At 40.7% G+C, this 16717-nt stretch overlaps 1 protein-coding gene across 1 annotated transcript; it reads left to right on the top strand.

The window, feature by feature from the left end:
- Positions 1-3929: 3929 nt before the first annotated feature.
- muc15 (mucin 15, cell surface associated) lies at positions 3930-15396 on the top strand. The gene is made up of 4 exons (XM_052063256.1): positions 3930-4109; positions 6651-7471; positions 12263-12433; positions 12885-15396. Exons 2-4 carry the CDS (start codon positions 6670-6672, stop codon positions 13004-13006), a joined length of 1095 nt encoding a protein of 364 aa, XP_051919216.1. The 5' UTR covers positions 3930-4109; positions 6651-6669; the 3' UTR covers positions 13007-15396.
- Positions 15397-16717: the final 1321 nt, after the last annotated feature.

The following is a 16717-nucleotide window of genomic DNA, read 5'->3' as shown; positions in this document are numbered from 1 at the left end:
TGCGGGGTCCAGGTGGTCGGGTCATTCTGTCACGTTGCATGGTAGTGGTGGACCCCAAAAAGCAGGCAGGAGAGAGGAGCAGGAGTCCTTTTATAGGCCTGATTACCTATGACCAACAGGTGTGCAACTGCCAGGGGAGCCCTACAGTGCCACCTGTTGGTCCCTAAACCGAATCGTGACAGATGGGGTTGTAGGAAAAAAGTATGCCAATGCAATAGATACCAAATCGCAGCAAAAATAAATAAAACTAAACTACAAAACATTAAATACAATGAATTCATGTGAAATAAAGAAATTTAGAATTTTTCACCCACCCATCACCATTTCCTTCACTGTCAGTGTTTATGATGAATACCGGTAATCTAGCGACAGTAAACTCCTGCTGTAAACTAATGAATTGCATCTAGTTAAATGTTGCCGAAAACAGGCCTTATAATAGATTCAAGGGTGTCTCTGAGGGACATAGACAATTTCGTAAATTGAAAACCTGAAAAATACAACAAACAGGCAAAATGCAAAGCGTCTTTTCATGTTTTGAAAATTATTATTTGCAAACAGTGGCTTATGATCAGTCAAAGTACAAATGTGCTTTCTGTCGTCAACAGAAGATGCACCTTAAGTCCCTGCAAGAAATCAGGCTCAAACACTGAACTGAACAAACATGGTCAAGAGCACGGGTATCCATACTTTTTCATCACGGGATGCGTACAGAAAAATCTGAGTAGGTGGATAAAACTTAAATGCTGATGTTATGTGTATACGATATGTTTCCTACGTTGAAGTTGATAACGTCGAGCAAACAATCCTCATTTATACAATTTACACTGTTCAACGTTTTTAAAAAAATTATGTGAATACATCTATCTTGCTATATTTTTGTGCTTGTTTACGAGTAAATAATTTGAGTCACATAACTCCCTAACCCCTGCTGGGTTTTGGACCGCTGGGAGGTACTGTAAAACTTCACACATGGGTTGAGGCAACATCCAAACAATGCCAAGTAGCTACTGAGCCCATGTGGAATGGCTGCAGCCACCAGCTGGAGTTATTGACAGTGATGTTGTGCTCGAGATGTGCTGTTTGTGCACGATGCTGTGAAAGCATGAAGGCAGTAGACTTCTGCTGGTGCATCAGGGGAAAGATTTTAATGGGAAGCAGCAAAATGAGAATCAGTGAGAGATGGTGCTTTCACTAAACTGTCAAGTCATCACAGCAGCTTCTTTCGACACTAAAGCTCAGTTGCTGCAGGTAAAAGTTTTTTTTTTTTCCGAACGAGGACAAAAATACTTTGAGAACATGTTGAGTGTGAAGCACACGTTTTTTTTTTCTTTTTACAAGAGTCAGTTATGACAATGTTTGCCTCCTAATGGGAGCAATATGATCCTGAGGTGACTTTGAAATGAAAATACAGGTCAATACAAATACAAAGACTGTATTGAAGTAGTTACTATATGAGCTAATATACAGTAAATTAACCTTAAGCAGCAGAGTGGTTAAAAGTTGGGTTCATTGCATACGATTTGTAGTTGTCCTTGTAAGGCCGGTTGTAACAGTCAATCTTCATAAAGTATAATCTCATGAAATTCTTATAAAATTGATCCATGCACTTAATTATTAGCAATTTTAATCAATTTAGTTATCAAAAAAACCCAACAAGACACCAAATAATGGTAAGACAAAATATATACTTTTATTGTAAACATTTTGAACATTTTGAAAAATGTTTAAAAAACTAAACAAAACTCTCTTACTGGTTTATTGCATTAAATTGCATTGAGTTCATATTTGCGGCCAAAACTAAAAGAACAAAATCATTTATCAAAAGAAATGCTGTATCTGTTATTAGTACCTGAATGGCTTGAATGAACCATCTTAAAAAAAATGTTTTAAAACAAGTGGTGACTGCCAACCTCAAGTCAAGTCAATATTGAGCTGAGATTGAAAAGGTGTGGCAAAGTGTTGACTATGTCAATAGTAACCGAGGGAATGTTTGCACAAGCAGGAATAACAATAATGACATATTTGAGGGCTTGAATTTTGAAATGCTAAAAAATACAGTGATATTTCTTGATTGACATCATGGGTGGTTTGCTTTGACTTTTTAGTCATGATACAAATTTTAATCCGGCATTGTTTGTTTCATACCGCACAAAGAACAAGACCACACACACAATCAAGCAGAAATGTCAGACTGGTTGGGTGGGCTAAAGGGGAAATGTGATAGTGCCCCTCGACAGCGTGTTGGGGTACATTGCCCCAAAGGCACTGTACTGGTAGTCAATGTGGAGACGAACAGCTTTGCAGCAACTTGTTGCAATTGATTTTGTCTGCAAAACAATTTGATTTGCCTCTTTGGACTTACCGGTATATTCATCCTTCCATCCATTTTCCAATCCGCGTTATTCTCCCAAGGGTCGAGGGGCGTGCGGGAGCCTATCCCAGCAGTCTTTGGGCAGTAGACGGGGTTCACTCTGAACTGGTTGCCACCCAATCACAGGGCACAAATGGAAAAAACAGCCATTCACACCCAGAATCACACCTAGGGACAATTTGGAGTGTTCCATTAACTTGCCATGCATGTTTGGGGAATGTGGGAGGAACCGGAGAAAACCCACACAGGCACGGGGGGAACAAGCAAACTCCACACAGGAAGGCCGGAGCCGGAAGTGAACCCTCCACCTCTGCCCTGTGAGGTCGGCGTACAAATCAATTGCAAATCAAAGTAAAATTCCAACACTAGTGTGATTTAACATGTTGGATTGAAGGACTTTTCAAACCTCACTACTTTTTTGTCAGGCTACCAGATAAATATCATTCTGTGTCCAGATTCGGGCGAGATATCACACTCCAAATCCATCACCAACCAGACCCTATCCACTCATTGCATGCCTCCGTCAAGATTCAGCCCATTAGTGCAGGTTCGTTGGGGCGGCGGAAAGAGCATGTGGCATTATGTGCTTGTGTGTGTGTTTGTTTTTTTTTTTGTTCAGACAAGGCACAAAAAAAAAGGGAAAAACAGAGGACGGACCTCTTCCTGGGTTGTGGGGAGAGGGCGGGAGAGGGCAACTCTACCTCAGTAAATTCCATCGCATAATTTCCTGTGATGTATTTGTTCTATGCACACAAACCCGAAGTTGTAAATGACCTAAGTAAGGTTCCAACCATGTCTGCTCCCTCAGTGATTTTCATTCCCGGATCAGGGTAGCAGAAGTTGTATGTTTGTCCTGTTGTGATTGTGCTTGATCTCATCATATCATATTTCACATTTCATGCAAGCGGCTCCACCCAGGGAGTGGTGTCTTTGTTTGTGAATGTACTGTGGGTATTTGTGCAGCAAGGAAAACAGTAATAATATACATCTTTGATATATCCACTGCTCTTCTCTGCAGTGGATCTTTTTGAACCGTTCATTTCTTAAAAGACAAGGTATCCAACTGCCTTCCTTTTCACAAAAGAACAGCATCCTTGAGTGCCAACTCATGCGCTTGTCTCAAGCACTGGAATCTCATTTCAAGCACATCATGACGCAGATATCGCAACACAAACAACAACAATCACGGTTCGTTTGACACTCATAGTTCACAAAGTTACGCGTCACTGAGTAGACCGATATACACCACGCACAAAGGTGTAAGGATGAAACCTGAGCCTGTCCGGCACCTTTGTGTTGCTATGACGACAGTAGCTGCTTCCACTGCCTCAATTGGGGAAGAAAAGACTCGAGGGCAGGGAGAGGGGTGGGGTGACCTGTAGCCAGAAGCGCCACCCACTTGGGGGGATTCACAACGTTATCGCTTGGAAACCGGGAAATGTATCCAAACAAGTAATGTAAATACAAACTTGACATTTAACAGTTCTGTCACACCTATGAAGCTATCTGTGTTCACTTATGTACTGTATATATGCCGATGCTATTGGTGCTTAGGACTGAATTCAGGTGCGGGTGTGTCACTCTTGTTGAGAGGTGCGGAAGCAGGTTCAGCAGGTTGTTCCCCGTGTGAGTGCTCCCTCCTCTCACAGCGTGACCGCTGAATCATTCGGGCTTATCACTCAGTGCAGATAATTGTTGCTCGAGCACCTCTTCTCCTCTGAAAGAGCCTGAGAATAAGGTAAGGATTTACTCGGGAAGGTTTGATTTGTCTCAATGTCCAGGCAGAACAAGCTAAATGTCAAAATGTAAGATCAATGGACACGCTTCTGTTAAATATCTCATAGAGTAAGATCTGAGTCGTTATTTCAAAGAGGAACCCAAAACAACCCGCAACAACTGAATTTCAGCCATCCTCATGCAGAGACATTTTAGAATTGAGTACTGTACAGTACACAAACGTAGAACAGACGGGTTATGCACAGTGTGGTAATTACCTAGCAGTTTATAATTTTTTTTTTATTTGCAACCTTAGACGTAACTTTTTGAGGAGCACTGAGCAGCATGGCGAGGTATTGAAGAAAGCTGCAATCAAATCACTGCAAACATATTTTGAAAAGGGAAATGAGCAGAAGGCATTATTTTTAAGTGCAAAAACAAATACATTTCAATCAAACTGTTCCAAATTCTGCCGTTTCATTTTTTTCTGACGGCAAAACCTCTAGACTTTGTGTACCGGTACTTACATCTTATATTTTGCCCGGCATTTTGTGACCATGGACTCATTTGAGAGAAAAAAAACAGTCAAAGGACAGCACGATGGACAGTACTTAGCTTATCTGGTTTACATCCGACGTTCGGTGATCGAATGCCTCCAAGTTTATTATCGTTCTGGATTTTTCAGTGAAGTTAGTTTCATTTTGGGAGCCAATATTTACAGGCTTGAAATATTGACCGAAGGATGATCCTACCTCTAATCAAAGCAGGTGGATTTATATGCTTAGTTCATATTCCAAAAATGCCATATTAGAATGCTGTGTTTAGACTTGTGGGGCCGCATACAAACTGTTCTTCGAAGGAATATTTTTGGGTTAACTTCCCTGTTCAGGAAGCAAATAATATAGTCTTACAATGGGTGAGGCTTTGGTGCGACGGGACATAATGATGATCGCAAAAGTGTGTCAAAGCGATCCACAGGCCCACAGTCCACAAAAATAAATGGCATCCCCTGGTCTTGACCCCCATCCAGGCAAGGAAAAACTCTGACAAAATTGTCCTATGAATGGGTGGGACTATAATGGACCCAATTCAGGGTGTGCCATTAGTCTTTGCTAAATGCAGCTAGGATAGGCTCCAACACAAATTCCAACCCGAATGAAAAAAATGAGTATAGAAAATGGATGGATAGAAGGGCGGCCTGCCATAAAATGTGACAACCAGTTGAATGAAGCTAGTTAGCATTCACTGAATATTTTCCTAACAGAAAGCCTCTTCACCGTATCTCATGAGTATTGGCTTTTCTTCTGTTGTATTGTCAGCAATTTTGAGGAGCTTTATTGAGGTTTTAGAAACCAAGACCAACCCGCCACTTGCCTTTAAGATAAGTGAAGAAACAAACTAAGTCGTAAAAAGAAAGACTGCCTTGTCTTTGACCAACAAACGGCATCTTTAGTTTGGTTCTTCTCTAAATGTGTTATTTCACTGAAGCTTGATGGGAAATATGAGGTGAATCGGAAAAGTTCCAGCACCGGTGTCAGTAAAGACGTATTTGTAACAGGCAGTAAGCTAAGGGTTTTCCCTTTCAATGTGTGCCTAAGAATCAAACAGCATGTCTACAAAGAGATCCTGTGGGGTTTGCAGTGTACGAAAAGAGATGAGAGTTGTGTCAGGACAACTTGTGGCTGCTTCAGCATGACAACGATAACTTATATATCTGGACTAGACTCCAGGGGGAGTACTTTAAAGGGGAAAAGCTGTATTTTGTAGTTCAGACTGGAAACATGGGCGGCATGGTGGTCGACTGGTCAGAGTGCACAGGCCATGGGTTTGAGTCGGCGCCCGGTCCCACTTGTGTGGAGATTGCATGTTCTGTTCTCGGGGTACTCTCGGGTTTATCTCCCATATTCCAAAAACATGCACGGGAGGTTGATTGATCACTCCAAATATTCATTCTATGTGGTTGTGAATGGTAATGCTTGTTGTTTGTCTGCGTATGCCCTGCGATTGGCTGGCAACCAGTTCAGGGTGTCCCCCACCTACTGCCCAAAGACACCTGGGATAAGCTCCGGTACTCGCCGTAGACCCTCTTGAGGATCAAGCGGTTCAGATAATGCAGGGGTGGATTACCAGTACATCAATACAGCAACCACAAAACCCCGAAACTCAATATTGCCGGATTTGGTTGCCGTAACCTCAAACCTATGTTCTTCCATGCACAATATTGCATGCCACTGTTTACAGGCTAATATGATTAACAGTAGCAATAAATACTAGAATTAAGTAATTAAGCAAGTAAGTACGTACAAGCAAGCAAGCCAGTACCGGTAATTTTAAATTTGAAAGGCAAGCCTGAATTCCGCGAAAACCAAATGGTAGTGTCTTAACTTGAGATACTGAATTTGTGAAAACAAATAGGTTATGCTTTACCCTATTCTCACGGCAAGTGTTGGTTCTGGATAATGGTACGAGGCAATGGAACTCTTGTTCTGAAGTTTAAAGCAGCTGTGAATTTGTCTAATTGCTTTGTTTTATAATTATAGAAACAATCTATTGTGTGTTTTAGGTGATACCATCAGGAAGAAATGGAACGGCATTTCTTTATCACAATACACCTGCTGCTGTTTCTTCAGGCTTTTCACCTGGTAACGCTTCAAAATGTATCGGATTCTCCAGCGTTCACATTTGATAAAGACTGGTTGCGTCAGGAAAACCTTGTTTCTGAAGAGGAAGGAGAAAATGGGCAGGAAGGTAACGTGTCTGGTATGGAAGCAAGCAACAATTTCAGCAGTGTAGCATCGCCTGAAGAGAATAATGGGGACCGGCTGGAGCAGCGTGAAAATGAAGCATCAGATGATGTGGATGTTGCCATACCTACCAAGCCTCCCACATCCCCCAATGCCTCAACAGCGCAACCTGAAATGTCGGATGGGAAAACAAACGCCACAAACACAGAGTTGAATCAAAGCAACAACACCAGAACTGCAGAGTTTGTTAATTCAACCACACGCCCTGCAAACATTGATGATGATCCGCTCGTTCAAAACTCAACAATATCTCCTGGTTTTGTTAATCACAGCGATATAGGCAACACCACCACTTTGGCACCAGAGAGTCGTGATTTAAATGAAAACACAACAACAAACAAAGCAACATCAGCAAAGACAACAACATCAGGAGAGAAAGCAGAGTCAACCAACGTGACAGACTCGAACAACAAAAATGTGACAACCACAGCAGCAACGGAGATGAACACAACATCTGCACCATCTTCATCACCAAACGCGTTGTCTCCAGAAGCCACCAGTGAGACAACCGTTGCTACGAAAACACCGAGAGGCAACTTGGCAGATAAACAGGCATCTTCAGGGAGCAGCTCAGACGCAGGTAGAGTTGCATTTTTAGCTGTCCTTCTTTTGCACATTTTTTTTTGTCCATAAACAGAGGTCTGAGGTCACTAAAACAATAGAAAATATAATAAAATATGATAATAGATTGGAATAAAATGTGTGTGAATAGACATAGTCCATAGCTTGTGTTTATAGCATAGCATATTGGAGTAGGGCCATAAAGATTATTCAATAATGTAGTTTTAGGATAGGCAAAAAAACCCCAAACAAACCCCACACCCCCAAAACAACCCTGCAAAGAAAAAGAGAATCTCAAAAAATGCTGATAAACCTTCATTACATGGGGGGGAAATACCGTAAAAAACAATTACCGGTAATAAAAAAATGAAGAGCCCGAAATATTTCAAAATAGTGAGGGAAAAAAAATCTGTAAATTTGTGGGTGATGAACTGTAAATATGAATCAATTGTAGTTTTACGTTGTCGTCTCACTATTCACCACTAGATAACAGACATGGTTTAGTTGTGTCTTATGCTGGTCTACACTACAAAATTAGTATATATATATATATATATTGTGGAAACAATGCAAAATTAAATTATTTCACTTAATGTTGGTTTATTTTGTTTAGCAGTTTGTGTCATGCTTGAATGTTAATATTCATGCAAGAGATCACTTTGCACTGGGTAAATAGATTTTAATAGATTGAGGAATGTATGATGAAAAATGAAATTTATTAAAAGCACAATGCATTTATTTTGTCCATATTTAAAATAGCATTATAGGCATACATCTTGTACGGAACGTGGCCATATGTGGCTTATGTGTGAAAAATTGTGCCTCCCTCCAGCATTTAAATTGCCCATCCCTGATTTAGGTATTACAGACTAACGCAGAAACAGGGGAATTTAACAGGGATATAATCCTCGGAAGATCAGTTTTAGGCAATGTGTTTGGCAGTAACTCTAAACTCATTGTTGAAAAGCATAGAGGAGATATCACTGTTGCCCATTTTCACAGACCTCCATTAATTGAGATTTTCACAGGCTGAGGACAAACATCCCTTCTTTCCAAAGAAAAAGCTTGGGCTTGGGTTTCAGCTGCCTACTTTGCCTGAAGGGTCATTTTCTAACTTCTTACTCAGCAGGAACAATGATCCACTGTTATAGTGGGGGGGGGGGGGGGGGGGGGACGAACGAATGAGCTGGAGTTCAAATGTACACAGGTGCGTAAGATGAGTTAAAATGATATTTGTATTGATAACTGACTGTGGCATCAAATTGCAAAAAGTATTATCTAATCATATTTCAACAATATTGTTGAATTTTGACAACATTTCAAATGCACACATGAAAATGAAAACTAATTGTTTCTGAAGAGGGCGACATGAAAGGCATGAAAGTGGAAAAGGTTTAATACATGGATAAAAACATCACATAAACAAACCATTCTGAGTTCAAGCAGTTGCAGTTCCTTGACTTTCTTCCTCAAGGTTCGGTCTCCACTCACTGTTAAACCTGCCTTTCACACACAAAGCCATCAAATCTTTATTGTTGCAAATTTCCCCAGTCGGGGACAAATAAAGGTTTTCTTATCTTATCTTATCTTATCTTAAATGGTCGGTGTATTTCCAGTACATTAAATATGGTATGTAATGACCCCAAAGGCTCTGAGAAAAACTATGTACCGGTAAAAGTTGTGCCCACAGATTTCACAATATGGTTTATTAAGTTATTAAAGACAGACGAAATTCAGTGTGCCAAGATATTTTCTTTGCCTCAAGAGCCTGTAATTAATATAGTTGATGAATTACATGTAAAGGATACGTAACTTTCCAATGTAACATATTTTTTTGTTGTTAAATCTGTATTTTTATTAAGCAATTACCGTACCTTATTTATTTCAGTTTTACCGCTGAAAACTAATTAATTATGGTTGTTTATGTTTTGTGACCTGTTGTAACCGTCATATGCTTGTGCAGGAGGTTTTTTGCCTAACTCAAATTATCCTCAAAATGAGGATAGTTCGAGCGTGTTTTTTTTCTCCCCTTCTCCCTCCCTTGTGGTTTCTTTCTGACTTCTGGGTTGAGTGAACGCTGGCGCGTTTGGCTGCCGCTGCTCAACCCGTATTGTGTTTGTTATTGTAAAGTGTCCTTGGGTTTCTTGAAAGGTGCTTACAAATAAAATGCATTATTATTATTTTTACTAGCTGGTTCGCCGCCCTCCGGGCGGCTCATCAGCTAGTTCCTGCGGAAGGCTGGTAAGGTGGTGGTTCGCCGCCCTCCGGGCGGCTCATCAGCTAGTTCCTGCGGAAGGCTGGTAAGGTGGGCCTTCGGCCCACAAAAGTGTTATTGCTTGGTTCAACTTTTTGTTCATCTTCATTGCTTATCGCGAAAATAAAGAGATGTTTAACTCTACTAAATAACTAACAATTTCATTGCAATGCTTGTGGGTAGACAACATTTTTTCGCTAAGATGCTCGCGCGATCGTAGTGAGCCACTGCCTGAGCGGCGCAGTGGCGGCGCGTAGCGGCGCGGTGAAGTAGGTACGTTATGAAAAGGGACAGACGGAAGGACAGACCGCGTGCGGGACGTTGCGCAATATATATATAGATAATACAAGCGTCAACAATTAGGGCTGGATAAAACGGCATCTTGGTCGACCCATTAAGGAGCTGTGCTTTGGAAGCTCTGCGTGACATCTCAGGTGGTAAAAAACATCATGTCATAGATCTTTTTTATTTTTTTGTCATGCAGCAGAAAGTATTAACGTTTGAAACATCTGAGCTCAGGTCACAAAAGAGTCTCAGAGGCCCACATTTGTACAAAGATAAATTACATCCCCTTGTCTAAACCTTCAGGGACAAACTGTGAAAAAACTCAGTACTGGGGGGGGGGGGGTGGAGAAAGAAACCTTGAGAAAGGATGAGAGCTGGATGGATCCCCTTTCCGAAATGGCCAGGCAGAAATGGATGCACGGTGGGCAACGTTAATCACATCATATGACACGATACAATTTGAGGTTAAACAGCATGCTAGTGATTGATTAACAGCATTTGATGAACTGAAGCACAACAGGTGGATGTTCCCAGGGAAGTGGTCTGCGCTGATCTTGTCGCAGTTGGTGACTGCATACAATTATTGTCCAGTAAAGTTAGGACTAAACAGTTACTAAATCACTTTTGCCCCTGGGTTAAATATTGCAGTGTGAACGTTGTGTGTATCAGGACCAACTCAAATGCAAAGTACACACCGGTGTTCAACTCACTAGTCTAATTTTGTCGATGTTAAGATTGCCCAGCCTGGACCTACTTTATGTGTTTGACTGGCAGACAGTTTCACATGTACTGAATGTCTCCAGTCCAGAGTGCGTACTAGTCGCTGATCACTCAAGCCTGGACCTAACTTCCAAATGCCTCCAAATGGAACGGAAAGGGCATCTTGCATAAACACTTTGCAAAACAATTCTGAGCATCCATCCAAGGAATATCATGCAATAGCATCCCTACCCATCTGCACCCTGGACCAACAGGGTACTGGTGGAAACTGGAACCAGCTGGAGGAACATCTAGAATGGGAGGGAGTCACACACTGGAAAGTAGAGCAATAAATACTACCCAAAGTAATATAAAATACAGTCATACCTCGGTTTTCGGTTTTTCCCAATGGACCGCTCCATTCGGAAGCATTGCTTTCTCGTATAAGGAAAGTGAGATGCACGAGGAAGCATCACTTCCTCGTGTAAGGAAGGTGAGAGGAGTCAAGTGACACATTCAAGTGCACTCAGTTTGTTGGAGAACCGAAAATCGCTCGTCATCCGAGGCATGAAAAACTTGAAATCTTTGTTCGAAAACCGATTTGGTCGAGAACAGAGACATTGGAAAACCGAGGTTTGACTGTATACCGTATTCTCCACACTAAAAGGCGCACTGGATAATGAAGCGCACTGTCAATGAATGGCCTATTTTTTAATTTTTTTCCATGTATTGGACGCACCGCATTATAACACGCAATCTCCAATGCATCCACTAGAAGGAGCCACGCTCAAGGAAATGCCAACAGAACTGCACTACACCCTGATTTACATAGCAACAACCAACAGCAAGTTATACCATTGACTCGTTAACGTTGAAGTCTCTTGTCGCTGCTCTATTTCTATGTTCAACTGCGAAACCAATCGCCTTATGTTTCAACTCTGCGTTGTAAGCATGTCTCTCGGAAGGAGCCATTTTGGGGTTGACATATTACCGTAATGACTATACACAAGGCACATTGGAAATGGTGGAGGATTGTGTCCGGTGTGTTATGTGATAGAAGGGTGTCTGTTACGATGAAGGCACAGGTTTACGACACACTGTTGAGGTAAGCTGTGATGTACAGCTTACGGACACTGAAGATGTTACAGGAGGCAGCGCTGGAGGTAATGGAAATCAGGCTGTTGATTTTCTCTTTAGTAGTCACCTGGTTGGATTGGATTACAAATGAGTTTATCAAAGGGACAAGGGATAGCCTGTCAAAGTTCTCTGCCGTGTATGCTGTGTTGTGAAAGAAACGGTCATCGTTAATATTCAATACGAGTACCAAAGTTGCCACTGTTCGGAGAGCAAGGTTGATATTCCGCTTGCAGCTCAACAGTATCAACATAGGCTTAAATATGATCAAACAGAATGAATCGCGTCATGCCGTTTAATTAAGCCTGTGCAATGCAGTCGTGTGGAAATGGCGCTAAAGTGGAACAAATTAGTCAGGTGACATTTTTTTTTCAATTCCTTATAAAATCTGCTTTGCTTCCCTCCTTCTAACCCGTCATTCCTTATCTCATTCTGAAGGTTTGTCATCCGAGAGCAGCAGGAACAAACGGAATGAAGCATGGGGGGCTGTATTAGGAACAGCTGTGGTGGTGTCCATCGTGGGGCTGGTGGCATACGTCGTCTTGAAGAGACGACACCTCAAAGGTTTCTCACACAGGAAACTGGTTGAGGATTTCCCCTCTGACCCCGGTAAGATAAGATACCATAAGATCCGATACAATAAATCATTTAATATTCCTCAAAGGTTAAATTCGGGTGTCACACCAACACATATATGACATGGAATAATGTTCATTAAAAAATACCAACACAGGAAGGAGCAGTTCTGTATAGTACAACAACTTTTTGTAGTAAGTGTTATTGGTATTGGATTTTTTTCCTAATTTTGAGCCTCAGATTCAAATAAATAAAGAGATGAAACAGAGACACTGATAAAACCAGGCATCAAGTCTCCCAAGTTGTATCTTACACTGCTGGTGGTGGGCAGAAAGTATGTTGGTTGCTCTCATAACGGAGTCACTTGAGTAGTAGATTGGACTGTGTAACAATCTGAAATAGCAAATGTTCATTTAGGGAGGAGAAATTTAAATTCTGGCCACTTCATTTGTAAACATACTGTATGTAAATATTTATTTTCCAGTTCTGAGATTGGACAACAGTGAACCTTTGGATCTGAATTTCGGCCGTTCAGGTTATTACAACCAGGGACTACACGGAGACAACATTCAAATGGCCAACATTCCTGGGCGCCGGACAAAGTAGAAAGACACATGGACCACTCAACTCTCCTGGGAAAAACATTTGACAGGACGTTTGGTGAATGACATGATATTAACTTTCTGTTGGAGACATTTTCGATCAACTGTGTGCCGCCATGAACTCTACTTAGGTTGGAATCACCGTGTTTTTAAAACTCATTCACTGCCTGTCATTTGCAGACCCTCCTTTACCCTATCACGTCAAAAGATTTTAAAAATATATAGACAGATATATAAAAACGTAGCTGGAATGTCTGGATTTTGAAAAGACAAAAATATATGTCAGTGACAATTAATGAGTTCTAATAGCCAATCACTACTTTTCATTTATACCGGTTACCAAAAGTAATATACTTTTGTAAATTACACCATAATAGTGTGTTTTCCGAGTGCCCCGGCTTCCTCCCACATTCCAAATCCATGCATGATCGGTTAATTGAGGAATCGACATTGTCCATAGCTTTGAATGTGAGTTAAATGGTTGTTTCTCTAATTTTTTTTTCCGGTGTGTAACTTGCCTCTCGCCCAAAGTAATCTGGGAGAAGGTCCAGCTCACCCACGTAGAAAATAGATAAATAGATGAACACATGTTCATCCTATATTACCATTTGAATCCTGTAAATTGTGAAAAAAAAAGTAAAAACTGAAAACTATCATCTGCAAATCCTTTTCAACCTATTATCAGTCTGAATACACTGAAAAGACAAGGAATTAAATGTTGAAACTGATTAACTTTATTTTGCAACACATTCCCCCCAAAAAACTGGGACAGTGCGTTACCTCACCTTTCGAACATGAACACTCAATAAGCATTTGGGAGCTGAGAAAACTCGTTGATGAAGCTTCGTAACTGCTCTTTCCCATTCTTGCTTGATGTCCAACTTCATTTGCTCAACAGTTGGGGGTTTCCACTGTAATATTTTGCACTTCCTAACGCGCCACACATTTTCAGTGGGAGTCAGATCTTCACTCCAGTCAAGTACTCACACTCTTTGTATGACGGAGTCTTGCTGTTGTAACATGCAGAGAGGAGCTTGGCATTGCCTTGCTGCAATCAGCAGGGGCGTTCTTTAAAAAGACGTTGATGGGGTGAAACAGGAATGTACCTTTCAGCATTCATGGTGCCTTTACAGCCTTCCACACCATCACAGATGCTCGCTTTTGAGCTTTGTGCTGATAACATTCCAGATGGTCCTTTTCTTCTTTGGCTTGGAGGACACCAAGACCATCATTTCCCAAAACAATTTGACATTTGGACTCGTCAGACCATAGAACACATTTTCACTTTCTATCTCGGATAAGCTTGGGCTCAGAGAGATGCATTTTCGTGTGTTGTTGATATTTGGCTTCGCTTTTATTTGTATTATTATGTATATTTTTTATGTATTCTAAACACAACAATGGAAGTTTTTCATGCCGTGCTACCTGGAGGATCAAAGGTCACGGGCATGAAGTTGGTTTTTGGCCTTGTGCATTTGTGCACAGATTTCTCCAGACTTTCTTCTCTTTTGATGAAGGTATTGACCAAAGCATATGAAATCACCAAATTCCCTGCAATTGAATAGTGAGAAACATTCTTAAACTGCTGGACTATTTTCTCGGAGCCTTTCGAGGATGCTCATTTTATACTAAATAATGACACTCGCCTGTTCCCCATTAATTAACCTGTTCACCTGTGGAACGTTCCAAACATGTTTTTTTTTTGATGTTGCTGTTCTTTTTTTTTTTTTTACATTGATCAACTTTTCCAGTCTTTTTGTTACCCCTGACCCAGCTTTTTTGGAACTTGTTGCAGACATCCAAATCAAAATGAGAAGATATATGCACTGTGTTTATAACTATGCTGGAACAATATATCATTGCTGCCTTAACAAAAAAAAAGAAGCCAGTACAAACAGTCATGTACATGTATTTATTTTGGCATGCTGAGGACAGTAGGCACTAAAATTAAGTAGGGATGGCAATCAAGGAAATTAATATTTCAAGTGCCTGTTGTATTCACAGACAAGTTTTGGTATTCCATGAAGTTAAATAGTTGGTTGTGTGATAGCTGCAGCAAAATTATCTTCTTAAATTCTGTGACCTCTACGTGTCCAAACAGAGAGATGACTTGTTTTTTTTTTATACAGTGATGTGGTGCACCTCAGAGACTTACGCCGCATTCCCCTGCAGCATACCAAGCAGAGATCATGAAATGCACAGTAGTTTTTCTAGTACTTTTTCTCAATGTCATTGTTATTCTTCTCATGAGCTTTCTTTGACTTTGAGTGACAACCTTCAGTAAGTATTGCTAATCTGAATATATTTTATTATACTAGGGGTGAATAATGGTTGTTGTGTTGCTTTTAGATAGCCGGTCAAACAATATTTTATAATTCCGAAAAAAAAAATAAAAGAATTTTATCACATCTTTTTTTGTATACTAGACGAGCAATCAATGCGGTTAGATTTTTATTGATATGCACGACGGGTTTTGTTCGAACATCCACCAATAACTCAAGGGGTATGGAACTTTTTTTTGTAATTAAATCCATTTGTGACAGGTCAGCATTGTTCTAATTAGTCAAAAATTCTGACACCAATCAATCAAAGAAGCACTTTACGCCACAGTAATGGGGTGCGGCACTGAAAAAAATATTGATGTGTATTCTGCACAGCATATCAATGATTGATTGAAGTTTTGGATGATTGTTACTTGTCTTCTGTCATGTTCCGTATTTGACAGCAGGGGGCAGTTGTTCTCGCTTGCCGCCTGCACACCTGCCACCCATTTATCGGTGATTGCACCTGCTATATTTAGGCGCTCCGGCAGTCGACTCACTGCCGGAGTATTCCACGCCGTGCCATTGCTATTACCTATTCCTTCAAGGTTAAACATTGCCTTAAAGACTATTGATAATTGTTGCGTTCCTAGATATCCTCTTGTGTGTAATTATAGTATTTTGCCTAAACTTTCTCCTTGCCGTTTTTTCGCAAGCGTTTTCTGTTGCCTGGTTATAATTATTTCCTGGTTCTCTTTTTGACCAGCGTTTTCTGTTATCCGTTTAGACGGGGGGTTTTGTGTTGTAATGAATATCATTTTCGTGACGGTTACTTTCTGTGTCTGCTATTTCGGTGATCCACTTATCCCCAGTTTGTTGCGCACGAAGCGATTACTCTGTCGCTTCGAGCTCAACGTGACATCTTCATGTTCCCACGCCTAATGCATGTCAATGTTCAGTTTGAATGCTTTGTAAATGATGATTTCGTACGTATTGTTTGTATGATCATTTGCATTTATTTGTTTTCCTTATTCAAAATCTAGAACTATAGGTCAAAATGAATTGAGGTTGTTTCTTTGTGGACCTAGATTTCAATACACACAGAGGAGCCTTCAGGCGAACACCTACAGGTCCTAACCAAGTTTTTTTGCATGAACTGATGAAGCCTATTCGGATGAGAGGTGAAACGTCTTCATAGACAGACAAAGCAGTCCAGTTGTGATAGATTCAATGCCTTGAAAATAAAATGATTTAGACGAATGAGAATATCCACAAGCAGGGACCGTGTGGTTTTCTTTTTTTTAATAGCATAAATAAAGAATGAAGAAATATTACATATTGGTCAAAAAATATAAAATCAAGTCAACAGTCAGTCAGGTAGTCAATCAACATCCCAGAGTGGATCGTGTTTGACCTTGAAAGTTCCGAACTGCACAAAACCAAAGCATGGAGTC

This window comes from Hippocampus zosterae, chromosome 4 (assembly GCF_025434085.1).
Source record: "Hippocampus zosterae strain Florida chromosome 4, ASM2543408v3, whole genome shotgun sequence".
Classification (NCBI taxonomy): domain Eukaryota; kingdom Metazoa; phylum Chordata; class Actinopteri; order Syngnathiformes; family Syngnathidae; genus Hippocampus; species Hippocampus zosterae.
This window is presented reverse-complemented; position numbering and strand designations above follow the sequence as displayed.

Bases quoted from the DNA above. Each gene is read 5' to 3' on its own strand.
- muc15 (XM_052063256.1), top strand. From the start codon at position 6,670: ATGGAACGGCATTTCTTTATCACAATACACCTGCTGCTGTTTCTTCAG. The intron at 7,472-12,262 runs GTAGAGTTGCAT...CTCATTCTGAAG, and splicing joins AGGGAGCAGCTCAGACGCAG to GTTTGTCATCCGAGAGCAGC. The intron at 12,434-12,884 runs GTAAGATAAGAT...TTTATTTTCCAG, and splicing joins GGATTTCCCCTCTGACCCCG to TTCTGAGATTGGACAACAGT.